This window comes from Podarcis raffonei, chromosome 8 (assembly GCF_027172205.1).
Source record: "Podarcis raffonei isolate rPodRaf1 chromosome 8, rPodRaf1.pri, whole genome shotgun sequence".
Lineage (NCBI taxonomy): Eukaryota > Metazoa > Chordata > Lepidosauria > Squamata > Lacertidae > Podarcis > Podarcis raffonei.
In genome coordinates, this window is record NC_070609.1 from 83,168,812 (window position 1) to 83,183,341 (window position 14,530).

The following is a 14,530-nucleotide window of genomic DNA, read 5'->3' on the forward strand; positions in this document are numbered from 1 at the left end:
CAGCGTTACAACTTTGATAGCTTTCAAGGAGGATACAGATAATTTTGGGGAGAATAAGGCTATCGACAGCTACTAGTCATGATGGTGTCAGTTTGCATTTCTCAGTACAGACAGTATTGATAGGATGTATAGAGATATTTCATATTCTCCTTAATTCCAGAGGGTTCTGGAAGCTTCTCTGTGTGAAAGGAACAAGCAGAAACTTCATGATGTTTGGTTTATTCCTTCAGAGAAGCTGAGTACAGCTGGTTTAAATTGGTTCTGTTATCTCTTTCTGTCAATGTCATGCTGACTATAATAGTAGGGCCAGAAGGAGCCTGGGTTTTACACTTTCTCGTTCTATCTCTTTTCTGTCTGGTGTGGTGTTCTGTATATAGTGTTAAGGTTTAGTCTTATTATAAGTTATTGTAAGCTTTAAGTCAAGTCTGCTGCAACTGGATTTCTTATTGGACAGTGCCAGTCCTGAATGTATTGGATTTGTGACCATCATGCTCATTTGCCTTCAGTAGCAGTAAAGCTCTGATGGATGAAATATAATTGCCTCTGGTCTATTTTATGGGAATCCTGCAACACATTTAAGTTGTTACTCTGCTAAATATATATTGGAATCTACTCTGGATCAATATTGAGTAGAATTTCAATGTCAGACGGCTACAACCTACTTTGCGGATCGGAAGCAGCAGACCTCGAAATACCAATTTCTGGGGCACGCGGATGAGGGGAGAGCGTTCTTGCACTCAGGCACCTCGTGGGCCATTGTGAGAATTGCTGAAATAGATTGGCCTCTTGTCTGATTCTTCCCACCCCACTGCCTGTTCCTGTGTTGAGGAACCAGGTGCTGCTAGACACTTCCAAAAGTGAGACCTGTGGGTATAGGTGAGTATATAAACTCAGTGAAGAAGAAGAGAAAGGATCCAAAAGAGGAAAAGAGGAGAATGCACCTGGGGAAAAAAAGTTCAAAACATACCGCCAGGTATGCGCGGTCCCTCTCAACCAGATCAGCGAGGCGGTGCAAGAGTTTGCCCCGGTGGGCGGCATCCATCCGCCTCCAGGGAGATCCAAATTTGAACGCCTCTTTGGCTGCCTGAACAGCTTTGTCTACGTCGGCCTGGAAGAGAATCAAGGTGGTACACAATGAGCAGGCAAATCCACAAGCAGATCTGAGACACTGGAGAACTGCCCGTTCAGACACCAAGCTAGTCTACAGCATCTTCCCATTCTTCCATGGTGAGGGCATCAAGTCTAGGTCTCAGGAAAGCAAGAGATCTGCCGAGGCAGTGTCTCTGTGAGAGGGACAGGGAGCCCGTGGTCCTCCAGATGTTGCCGGACTACAACTCCCATCACCCCTGACTCCTGCACACCATAGCTGTCAACTTACAGATTTGAAAATAAGGGATCAGCAGCCAAAATAAGGGATTTTAGTCAGCCAGCTGAAATACGAGGTTAAAAGGGACCAGATAATTTGGGAGAGCGACGCCGGTTTTTAGCCCTTCGTTTCCAGAGGTTGCTGCTCAAGACACCAGCTGATGAAACACTGCAATTAAATAACTACAAGCAGCAACCACTTTTCGCACAAAACGAAGTCCAAGCTATGAAGATGCTGCTGTAGTTCTGTATCTTTTCTCTAATGCTCTATCTACAGCTCTCAGTTCCATCAGGCGGGGTGGGAGGAAGGGGGGGGGAAATAGCGCCCGAAGTGAACCCGCAGACCAGCCCATCTATGCTAGTCTACCACTACAAATCTATGGGAGAAGTGCTTGCGGTCCTTCCTCCGCTTTCCCCCTCTATGGTTAGCCCTTGGAACACCTGCCCGCGCCTCCGCCTCCGCCTCCTCTCTCTGATTGCCCTCGCTCTCCTCTCAAGGCTCCTCAGCAATTCATAGGCTGTCCATCTTATTCGGGTCCTTCGGCGGCGCAGCCGCAGTACGGCCTAGTGGGAGTGGCGGCGACGGGCAGAGGGAAGGCCCCAGGCAGAGACACTCAGTTCAGCGGCTGCGAGGAGGATGGTGGCAGAAGGGCCCAAGGCCGGGCCGGGCAGCCAAGCAACACAGTTGGAGCCTCCCTCCTCCCTGGCCGGCAGGGAGGGAGGGAGAGGAGCTGCTTCCTTTGAAACCCGGGAAATTTAAGGGACATCATCAATGAGGGGCAGCAGCAGGACACGGCACTGGGATAAGGGACTTTCCTGCCAAATAAGGGACGGTTGACAGCTATGCTGCACGCACTGCCTAGCAGTAATGGGAGGTGGAGTCCAACAGCCTCTCAGGTTCCCCATCCCTGCTCTTTGGTATCGAACAACAGAACCATTTGCCCACTAAGGAAAATTATGCCTCTCATAAGAATGTTTCCTACCATCTTATCTACAAGATCCAACAACTCTAAAATGTAAGAGAGCTTTTTTTTATACAGTGGTACCTCTGGTTACAAACTTAATTCTTTTCAGAGGTCCGTTCTTAACATGAATCCGTTCTTAACCTGAGGTACCACTTTAGCTAATGGGGCTTCCCGCTGCCACTGCACGATTTTTGTTCTCATCCTGAGGTAAAGTCCTTAACTCGAGGTACTACTTCCGGGTTAGCGGAGTCTGTAACCCAAAGTGTTCGTAACCCGAGGTACCACTGTAACAATTTTTCACCCAGTGAGCTTCACAGCCGAACAGGGATTTGAACTCTGGTCTCCCAGGTCCTAGTCCAACAGCAACTGCTACTATGTGGACTTGTCAGTACTGACGCAATGGTTCTTGCATTGCTCTTCTACTTTGTTATCATCTCAGTAAATTTTCCTCCCAGCGGACTGAAACAACCTGATGACAGAAAAGTCCACCAAACCTGTAGCAGCTGCCGTTAAACTGAGGACCTCTGAGCCTTGTTTTAATTGGATTTGTTGTTTTTTGTGTTTTAAACCGTTTTTAATCATTTCATGTGCAAATTTCCTAGAAATGGTAGTTTAGCAGGTAAGATATGTGGCCAAGATTGCAGACAAAAATGTGTGTGTTAGGAAAAATGCAAACTAAAACACTGACAAACACAAGATCTTTTTCTTTCTTAACTGAGGCTGGTGCAGATATGTGGTGCACTGCACCTAAGTTTAGGAAAACGAGAACCTGAGAGAAACCCAGACTGACAGATCTCTCCACCCTTTCTGCTTGCTCGCTCTTCCTGGCCAGATACTACGCAGTTAATTATTCCTCCTTGGGTGCTGCCTGCAGGGAACCAGCTCCTGGGTGCTGTGCAGTTTTTGCTGTGTCATTCCTGTTTGCTAACCCAGCTTCTGCCCAGATATAACATTACCATGTGAAAAGGAACAGCCACATATTTGCTGCCAAAACGCAGCCGTATAAAGGCTGGTGCTCTGGTAAAACAAGGAAATGTTTACTCTGTGTGTGGCCGTCTGCCAGGAGCAGCCTGTTTGTTTCGCAATCTCTGATTAAGGCCAGACAATCAGACGATTTCTATGTAGCTGGAAAGTTATGTTTGGTGTAATCGAGAGGCAGAGATGCAGAACCTGTAGAAAGTGGCAAGCCCTTAGGTGGTAAATTACCGCTCTACCTGTTCCTATAGGCTCACGGAAGCTTAAAATACAGGAATAGACACACTGATATGACCCCAAATGCCATTGTAGGCTCGTATCTTTATTAAGGACACACACACCCCGCAAAAAGAAGGGTCGCCAAGTTGCAACAAGCTCCTGAATCTGCCAGAACTTGCCAAGGCTCCATTAAAGCAAAAGCAAGCAGAGGACTACCTAAAAGCCCTCAAAAGTACCAAGAACCATAAAACTTAAAGGTGCCACGTGACTCTTTGAGTCCAAGCTACCTGGGAGATTGTATCTCCTCATAAAAACCTGCCTGGGGGCTAAGATCTTCCAGTGAGCGTCAACATCAGAGGAACGGCTGGTGGTGGCACAAGAGATTTTCCTGTGGCTGCTCCCAGATTGTGGGATTTCTTCCCAAGAGAAGTCAGCCTGGCAGGCTGAGACATTCCTGCCTAGACAGGTCCTTGGAAACTGAGGCGCAGGTGCTGCTAACCACAGCTGTCAGGGAAAATTAGGTTGTGTTTTGATTTATTTTAACTACTTATATTTTATAATGATGTTCTTAACTGTGGGAAGCCGCTTTGAATCCCAGCTTGGGAGAAAGGCAGGATCTAAATAATAAATAATAGTAAATACCTTAACAGTTTTGCAATAAAACTTGTGATATTATACTTACCACATGCCAGGCTGAAATGCAGAGTTACAATCCAGTACTACAGGGATGTCCAACAGGTCGATCACGATCTACTGGTAGATCCCCGTGAGGTTTTGGTAAATCTCTTGCTCCCTTTCCGTGGCATGGCTAAAACTGACTCCTGCCCTGCCCTCCATGGTTGTATGATCTCTGGAAGACGGAGCTTTCTCTGTGTGATCTTTTTGTGAGTGACTTTACCCCTTTTCCCCATGCCTTTAAAACCCCCCCATGGAAATCCTCCCAAAAGCTTATTTTTTAACCTCCCAAAAAACGGGGCTCTTCTCCCCTAAAAAAGCTCAGCAACTTTGAGCTGAACCCCCCAAAATGGGGGTAGATCACTGCCAGTTTATAATTCTGAAAGTAGATCGCAGTCTCTTGAGAGTTGGACACCCCTGAGTGTATTGGATGGTCTGATTCCATTTAAAGGCAGCTGATATTGTTCCAACTTGCTAACCTTTGCTAACCCGTGCTTTTCAAAACATCTGGAGGAGACTGGGTTGGCAAAGGATGCATGAAGCAATGCCAGGCATAAACAAACCGGGACAGGCATTTTCCCCGACCCCACTGATGTGGTACCTTGTCTCCTTCTGCAACCTGGCAGATAACCTCCCCTGTGGACGGGTTGACGGTTGGGAATGTTTTCTTGCTGGCTGCATCGTGCCATTCATTGTTGATGAAGATCTGAAATTGAAAACGTGGACTGTAAGCTTTTGGGATGCAAACACTTCATAGCGACAGCTGACGGCGAAGAGATTGATGCTTCAGGAACCAACACACAGCTAGGCGCAACCTTAGTGTTGAGAGGCAGATTTGGGAGTGCCATTCCCCTCCTGAAGTAATCCCATAAAAAGTAAAGGGACCCCTGACCATTAGGTCCAGTCGTGGCCGACTCTGGGGTTGCGGCGCTCATCTCGCTTTATTGGCTTCCAGGTCATGTGGCCATAATGACTAAGCCGCTTGTGGCGAACCAGAGCAGCACACGGAAACGCCGTTTACCTTCCCACTGGAGCGGTACCTATTTATCTACTCACGCTTTGACATGCTTTTGAACTGCTAGGTTGGCAGGAGCAGGGACTGAGCAATGGGAGCTCACCCCATTGCAGGGATTTGAACTACCGACCTTCTGATCGACAAGCCCTAGGCTCTGTGGTTTAACCCACAGCACCACCCACGTCCCCATTGTAAACCCATTTTAAACCCCATTGTAAACGAAGACCCACAGATGCCCAATACCAAAGTGGACCCTCAAGCAAAAGAAATTTCAAGAAGTGCCTGAACAGCATCTTAAGCAATACAAGAAAGCAAGAGAGCAAGAAATATTGGCCTATTCAAAACAGCTACTGCCCTAGGTGTTAATATTCTTTAGCCATTTATGAAAAACCTTTGATACATACAGCAACCGTTGATTCAGAAACTGCCGCCCAGCTCATTTACCCAGCGCAAACAGAGATAAGCACCAGAGATAAGCACTTATCAGAGTGTAGCAAAAGGGACAATACCCTCTTCCAAAACAAGTAACTGATTCTAGAAGAAATAAGAAGTGGCCCAAGCATGCCTGAAGCTTGCAACACAAAAAATGCCTAAGATGTTTGCCAATAAAAATAAATACAACCTGCCATTTACAGCAAGGATAATTGCTGCCCTGATCATCCCGGTTGCTTGGGGGAGAGAATGCACCCACAGGCAATATTTATGACCCCTTTTCAAATGCCAGCAACTGTCCCATAGTGCTAGTTATAATACAATTTGGCCCAGATATTGTAATAATATTAATAATAATAATATTTTATTTATACCCCTCCCCTCCCTGGCCAGAGCCGGGCTCAGGGCGGCTAACACCAATAAAATTACAATAAAACATAATAAGGGGGGACAAACAAACAAACACCCAGTTTATTAAAATACGGGTTAAAATACAATTTAAAATGCAGCCTCATTTTAATAGTAGCCCATAAATCAAAACCATAAGGGGAGGGAAACATAAGGGTCAAACTGAGTCCAAACCAAAGGCCAGGCAGAACAGCTCTGTCTTGCAGGCCCTGCAGAAAGATGTCAAGTCCCGCAGGGCCCTAGTCTCTTGTGACAGAGCGTTCCACCAAGTCGGGGCCAGTGCTGAAAAGGCCCTGGCTCTAGTTGAGACCAATCTAACCATCTTGCGGCTTGGGACCTCCAAACTGTTGTTATTTGTGGACCTTAAGGTCCTCCGTGGGGCTTACCAGGAGAGGTGGTCCCGTATTGTGTGTCCTCGGTTCATTTTGACAGCAGCTCCGAACAGCTGACAAAATTATACACATACAGGAAGCATTTGTTTGTAATAATAAGAGACATCTGTTGGGTCTGCATTCTTAACTAAAGCAACTCGATTTGCACTTTGTGTATTAATACACGGACCTCTTAACCTTTGCATTTCTCCGAATTGGGCAATACAGTTCCTGTTTCAAAATGCATTCAAAATGTGTATTTCATGATAAAATATAATCAGAACTGCATGTTTTGAATAATATGCATATTAAATATGGATTATGTGATAAAATACATATTTAAGGGAATATCTGGCAAAAAATGTGTGTATGAATTTTCATACAGATTTAAAAAGAAATCTCAGATTAATGCAGAAACTAGACCACATGTCCTAGTGAACAAACACAGAGCTACAATTTCCAGAGTGGTTTAACAAGCAATCCTTCCTCCCAGGGAACTCTGGGAATTGAAACACTGGAAGGGGAATCAGGGCCCTCCTGACCGCTCTCAGCACCCTTTACAAACTAAAGCTCCCAGGATTTGGGGGGAAACTGTGACTCTTTAAAGTGGCATCACAGTCCTTTAAAGGTACCATGCAGATAGGGCCTGAGTTAATGCAGTCGTGGGGAGATGGCAACCAGCGTTTTCCAAAACGGTTTGTCAGCTGCTTGGTTTCAAAAGTGAGACGAAAAGGAAGGTGGAAGTTTTGGGAAGAAGCTAGCTCCTGCTCCCAGCCACGGAAGAGTTCAAAAGCCAAACTTTTACAATCTGGGGCTGTAAACTGAGAGGTCAGGGTACCTTGCCAAGTGCTGCATAACTTACACAAAAATTATAGATCAACATTTTCTCTACAATGAACAAGGATGAAGTCTGATTGTTTGTTTCGTAGAAGGCAGATTACGGAGGACGCACGATAAGAGTGCATATCTACTTACGCAACCTTCCTAATCTGGGAACTGAAGAACTGAACCTATGCTAGCAATTCTTGTAGTAAACCAGTATAAAGTAAGCAGTACATAAGCGGCACACAAAACGCTACCTAAGCATTCTACATTCTAAATCTTATATTAATAATCCAAAAATTGAGAGAGCTGCGTACAAGATCTACTCTTGACTTGAGCATTTATTCATTTACTTCACATATGAAGTTGAATGTATGTAAATACACCAAAATCTTGAGGGAGAATTTCCTGAAGAAAGAAATTAAATATTGTAGCTTAATCTAAGAAGAAATGTAACATTTGGACTTGAATGTTTATAAATATATCAAAACCGTGAGAGAGAATTTACTGAAGAAGCCAGAGATTCTTCATGGGCGAAACAGGTGACAAATGCCGGCACCCTGTCTAACTCTTGTGCGTAACATCACTGACACTTCGTTTGATTAAACTTACTTTTGTTGATATCTACAGGAGCCTGGCTAAAGGAACTTTAAAGACTGAATCTTCCTTTTGGACACAATTTGAAAGAGTTTTCTGTTTGTGGCTTCTATAGTAGATCTTGTACATAGCTCTCTCAATTTTTGGATTATTAATATAAGACTTAGAACGTAGAATGGTTTGGTAGCGTTTTGTGTGCCACTTATGTGCTGCTTACTTTATACTAGACCCAGAAGGAAGGCACATGTGCCAGTCTACTGGGCCCACACTACTTGGAATATTATATGTCTCCAGCATGTTTTCCCCAAAGTCTTTTTGGGCTGATGGCCTTGGGCACCATGGAGACCAGATAAATTAATTTAGAGTAAGAGGGTGAGAGGATAGAAGTTTATAAAAACATGCATGCAGAAAGCAGAGAAAAGTTTTCTAATACAGTATTCCCATCTCAGATCTCAGCCCTCAAGCATTTCTCTTCTATTTCTAACTTATTCGTAGCAATCTTCTGAGTCTGTTACTGGAAACCATAGGACAGGCATCCCCAAACTCGGCCCTCCAGATGTTTTGGGACTACAACTCCCATCATCCCTAGCTAACAGGACCAGTGGTCAGGGATGATGGGAATTGTAGTCACAAAACATCTGGAGGGCCGAGTTTGGGGGTGCCTGACATAGGAGAACAGAGTGTTCTGGTGCTCAGGTCCTGCTTGTGGGTTTCCTGCAGGGATCTGGTAAGAGCAGGATGCTGGTCTCAGTGGCCCATGGGCCTGATCCAGCAGGTAATAATAATAATAATAATAATAATAATAATAATAATAATAATAATAATAATAAATTTATTATTTATACCCAGCCCATCTGGCTGGGCTTCCCCAGCCACTCTGGGCAGCTTCCAACAAAATATTAAAATACAGTAATGCATGAAACATTAAAAGCTTCCCTAAACAGGGCTGCCTTCAGATGTCTTCTAAAAGTCTGATAGTTGTTGTTCTCTTTGACATCTGGTAGGAGGGCATTCCACAGGGCGGGTGCCACTACTGAGAAGGCCCTCTGCCTGTTTCCCTGTAACTTGGCTTCTCGCAGTGAGGGAACCGCCACAAGGCCCTCGGAGCTGGACCTCAGTGTCTGGGTAGAACGATGGGGGTGGAGACGCTCCTTCAGATATACTGGACCGAGGCTGTTTAGGTCTTTAAAGGTCAACACCAACACTTTGAATTGTGCTCAGAATTGAATTATGTTCTTACAGCCTCCCATCACCTCTAGAACAGAGGTGAGAACCTCAGGTCTGGGAGACAAATGCGATATCCTCTATCACAACACTCAGAAAGAGCAAAATATACAGTGGTTGATATTCAGAACTGCCCACTGAGAGCTGATTTCTTTCCCTTTTCCTGCCCCCCCAGTCACCAGTCTGCCAGGCAAACTCCATTCCTGAACGGATGCAAGACTTACAACGACCGCCCCTCCGCCAGCAAAAGTAACAAGCTTGCACTGCTGTGGGGTTTTTTTCCTTTATCAGGGAAGAGTTGGGCAAGGATCAGAGTGCACACAACTTTCTCTAAAGCACCCCGTCAGCAATCCCTAAGGCAACACATGAAAGTCACCCTGCAGGAAAATCTGGCTGCCTTTCTAGTTCTCTCTTCCTAAGGGCATGGCACATCACAAAGAACTGTTAACAAAAATCCGATTAGAATAAAATGATCAAAGAAGTTGAGACGACACCCACCAACAGCTGAAAAAAGAAAGGGGCGGGGAGAAAGGGAAGAAAAGGCGGATTATTTGTAGATAACAAATCATGTTATATAAGCAGTTCCCTTCATGGATCACTGCCTTGCCGCGGCGAAGGGGCTTGAAGAACTCAGAGAAGCTAAGAACTACGCCGAGCAGGGCACACAAGATGAACAGGTCATAGTGGAGAGTTTTGACCAAAAGTGATCCACCTGGAGGAGGAACCGGCAAGCCACTCCAGTATCCTTGCCAAGAAAACTCCATGGACAAAGACAACAGGCATATAAGCAGTACACACATTCAAAGTCTTAACCAGCTTGTCTTACATCTCCTCCGAGATGCTCTAAGCGCCAGCCAACTTCGGCTTGGTACAACTTCCATCAGCCCCAGCCAGCACAGCTCCATGATGGTGGAAGCACAAATGCGGGGGCTGATGGGAGTTGTAGTCCAAAACATCACAGGATACAATTAAAGTGCTATTGATACCATTTTGAATAATCAAGGATTTCCCCCCAAGAGCTGGAGTTTGTAAAGGATGCTGAGAGTTGCTAGGAGACCCTATTCCCCTCCCAGAGTGGCAATTCCCAGGTTGGTTTAACAACCAATTCCTCTTTCCAGGAAACACTCAGAATTGTCGCTCTGGGAAGAGACTGGGAAGGGCCTCCTAACAATTTTCAAGCACCCTTCACAAACTACAACTCCCAGAATTCTGTGGGGCAAGCCAGGACTGTTTAAAGTGGTATCATACTGCTTGAAAAGTACATATGGCCTTAGATAGGGCAATTGGCTGCAAAACTAATAATAATAATAATAATAATTATTATTATTATTATTATTATTATTATTATTATTATTATTATTATTATTCTAAAAGTCAGGTAGTTGTTTATTTCCTTGACATCTGACAGGAGGGTGTTCCACAGGGCGGGCGCCACTACCGAGAAGGCCCTCTGCCTGGTTCCCTGTAACTTGGCTTCTCGGGATGAGGGAACCGCCAGAAGGCCCCCGGAGCTGGACCTCAGTGTCCGGGCAGAATGATGGGGGTGGAGACGCTCCTTCAGGTATACTGGGCCGAGGCCGTTTAGGGCTTTAAAGGTTAGCACCAACACTCTAAATTGTGCTCAGAAACGTACTGGGAGCCACTGTAGGTTTTTCAGGACCTTTGTTATGTGGTCTTGGTGGCCGCTCCCAGTCACCAGTCTAGCTGCCGCATTCTGGATTAGTTGTAGTTTCCCTTCAAAGGTAGCCCCACATAGAGCTCTTTGGGGAAACTGTGGGTGACAAACGACGCCTATCAATGATTTGGGACAGGATCCTCCAATCATTCTTGCTGGAGGGTTGGGGAATCAGAGAAGGAAGGAACCTCCAAGGTCAGGAAGTTTCAGAGAAAACAGAAGCAAGAGCCTTAGCAAGTGGCAAGGAGGACTCCTCCTGAGAAACCAGAAGCCCCTGACCCAAAATTAAGTTTCTAGACAGTAGCTAGCTATTCTCTCCATTTGCAAAACCCAGGATTGAGTGTGGATTATGGGTAGGCAAACTAAGGCCCGGGGGCCAGATCCGGCCCAATCACCTTCTAAATCTGGCCAACGGATGGTCTGGGAATCAGCATGTTTTTACATGAGTAGAATGTGTCCTTTTATTTAAAATGCATCTCTGGGTTATTTGTGGGGCATAGGAATTCATTCATATATTTTTTTCAAAATATAGTCTGGCCCCCCACAAGGTCTGAGGGACAGTGGACCGGCCCCCTGCTAAAAAAGTTTGCTGGTGCCTGGTGTGGATCCTCACACAGCTAAAAACTACAACATCCAGACGGAGGAGAGGAGGACCGGCAGGCTTGCAGAAGTGCAAACATTTTGGGGAGGACAAGCGATGTTAATGGGACACCGGTGGCGCTGTGGGTTAAACCACAGAGCCTAGGGCTTGCTGAGCAGAAGGTCGGCAGTTCGAATCCCTGCGACGGGGTGAGCTCCCGTTGCTCAGTCCCTGCTCCTGCCAACCTAGCAGATTGAAGGCACGTCAAAGCGCAAGTAGATAAATAGGTACCGCTCTGGCGGGAAGGTAAACGGCGTTTCCGTGCGCTGCTCTGGTTCGCCAGAGGTGGCTTAGTCATGCTGGCCACATGACCCGGAAGCTGCATGCCGGCTCCCTCGGCCAGTAAAGCGAGATGAGCGCCGCACCCCAGAATTGGCCACGACTGGACCTAACGGTCAGGGGTCCCTTTACCTTTACTAAGTGATGTTAAAGAGGGTGGAACCGGAAGCAGCCAAATGAGGACTGAGCATGGACCTCAAGGCTGGCTGGCTGTTGTGGGGGCAATGCAAAAATCAGAAAAGGGGATGTCATGGTGTGTCGTCTTGGAAAAGGGTATGGCTGCAGCCCTCCATACTGCAACATGTTGTTGCAGGTGCCACTTTAAAAAAGGGTGTGTTTCCAGAGCCACTCAGGACAAGAGGCTGGCGTTGCACGTGCAAAAGTGCAGTTGTTCAGGAAGCCCTGTGCATGCTCCCTCTCCTTTATCACGATTTCAGCATTCCTGAGGAGGGAGTGCGGGTGTGTGGTCAGTAGAAATCAGGAACCTCCACTGTTATTTGCACTTGCAACCAGCCTTAAAAAAAAAGTGGCAGAAGGCCTCGGACATAAGATCTCCAGGTTGAGGGACTATATGGAATTGACGGAAAGGACTGGCAGAATCCGCAACCAGGGAGAGGAGACGGTGGAAGAACACTGGAAAATTTAAAGTGTATATTTAGAAATATTGTAAAAGTAATGACTGTTAGAAAAATGGTGGAATGATATTTTATGGATTTAGCAGAAATGCTATGAGAAGCTAAGTACATATAAGTAATTTAATCTTAATTGGAAATAAGGTTTATATGTTATCTATAATATGATAGAAAACAGAGAAAGATGGAAAGAATTTGCTGAAACAAGTACTAGAAGTGGGATACAAAAAGGGAGGTGTGAGGAAGTCGAGGAAACAAGGGAATGAAGGATAGAGTATGGAAAAGGAGGGATGTTTTTAAATTGTTTTTGTTTTGCTTTATTCATGTGTTTAGTTTAATGGGTTTAGGTTGGGTTTGTATTGTCTATATATTGTATTGTATTGTTTTTGCTTTTCTTCTCTTTTGTCTTTTTTCTTCTTTCTGTCTTTTTCTTTCTTTCTTCTCCTTTTTTGTAACTTTTAAAAGCAATAAATATTATTTTTAAAAAAAAAGTGGCAGAAGTTTCCACAAGACAAACTATGGATTGCCAAACCTGAGTTTTCTTCTCTTTAAATGACTGCCTAATTAGGAGGGAATGAGAGAGAGGGGCGTTCCTTCCTCCCCCCCCCTTCCCTGTGAATGCAACATTTTATGTTTCTTAATACAGTATCTAGCAGAAGAGGAAAAGGCCAGGGTGAAAGAGAGAAACTTCTCATCTGGCTAGAAATCAGGGCTTTTCACACATGCGTGGGGAATTCCAGAAAGCTAAGGAGATCTCGGAGGGGGAGGCCAGAATTTGATCGAAATCCAAACCCCCGGCCATTTCCTTTGCAACTTGAACACTGTTCAGGGAAGTTTTTAATATTTAACGCTGTATTGTTTTTAACACTTGATTGGCAGCCGCCCAGAGTGGCTGGGGAAACTCAGCCAGATGGGCGGGGTATAAATAATATATTATTATTATTATTATTATTATTATTATTATTATTATTATTATCCCAGATATATCCTGGAGTCAGGGAGGCTGCAGAGTTTGCTCAGCGGTTGCAGCAAGATAAGCCCTCTCTGCGATAGAAGAATGGCAGATGAAGATGATGGATTTTTCGGAGCTAGCTGACCTAACTGGAAGAGTCCACGACCAGAAGGAGGAGGAGTATCAGGAAGAGTGGATTAAATTTAATGATTACTTAGTTAAATATGTTAAGTTAAATTAATTGAAAACAGCTTGCAGATACTTAATTGGCTTAGGATTTTATTTATGTTAAGTGATGAATTAATATGTTTAATTTCATAATGCGAAGATCTAAGGATGTTCAGGTTTAAGTTAAATTTTATAAGAACTGCGATTTGGAAAACCGTTAAAAGGACATGCAACGAAATTCAACCAAGGGGAAGCAAGGAAGTCACTTAACAATGTTAATAAGTGTAATTTTCAAGAAGGCTATGATTTGTGTTGGTTTGTCTTATGTGTTTGTTTGTTTGTTTAAAATGTTGTGAAAACCAATAAAAATTTTTTTTGGGGAAAAATAGATAAGCCCTCTCTGCAGGTGCGGAAGATCCGGATGAAGACCCCCTCCTCCTTTTTCCCCCAGCTGGGGGAGAGTCCGGGGGGTCCGGGTCGGAGAAACGGGTTGCTTGCGGGTAGCGAGGGAGAGCCGGCCCTCTGCACGCGCTCCAGGAACCTCTTGCCGGCCGAGGGAAGCAAGGCTGGGGGGCGGGCAGGAGGCGCGGCTGCTTCCCCCGCGAAGAAGCCGGGGCCGCTCCGGCCTGCTCCTTACCTGCGTGTAGGCGATCTCCGGGCGCGGGTTGGGCGCGGGGACGGCGGCGGCGGACCAGGCTCTGGCGGCGAGGCGCAAGGGGGCCGCCCGAAGGCGCAGCGGGCCGGAGCGGAGCGCCAGCGTTCGCAACATGCTCGCCTCCTCCTGCGAAACGGAGCGCGCGCTCCCGCCGCCTGGGCTGCACCCCGATGCTCCGCCTGGCCGGGGGAGGGACGGCGAGTCGGCCAACGGCCCTCTCCCGCCTCCAGGCAGCCAATGGCAAGCGGTTTGGCGAGGGCCCGCCCCCGCGGCGCTCAGCTGCGCCCTGCGTGTCGGAGTCGGGAGGATTCACACGTTACGCGTGTCGCGAACGGAACCCGGCAAAGCGCGCCGCCGCCGGAGCGAGGGACACGCGCGCGGCCCACCTCCGCGGCGCTCAGCTTCGCCCTGCGTGTCGGAGCCGGGAGGATTCACACGTTACGCGTGTCACGAAGGGAAAC

General features: G+C 46.2%; 1 protein-coding gene across 1 annotated transcript in view; it reads right to left on the bottom strand.

Moving 5' to 3' along the window:
* The window catches only part of ALDH2 (aldehyde dehydrogenase 2 family member), a 31,113-nt gene extending 16,894 nt beyond the window's left edge, over window positions 1-14,219 (bottom strand). Inside the window, exons 1-3 of the mRNA XM_053401226.1 lie at window positions 14,052-14,219; window positions 4,801-4,905; window positions 968-1,108 (exon numbers count right to left, since the gene is read on the bottom strand). Coding sequence (XP_053257201.1) covers window positions 968-1,108; window positions 4,801-4,905; window positions 14,052-14,183 — 378 coding nt within the window. The 5' untranslated portion in view covers window positions 14,184-14,219. The remainder of the gene's footprint in view (window positions 1-967; window positions 1,109-4,800; window positions 4,906-14,051) is intronic.
* Window positions 14,220-14,530: the final 311 nt, after the last annotated feature.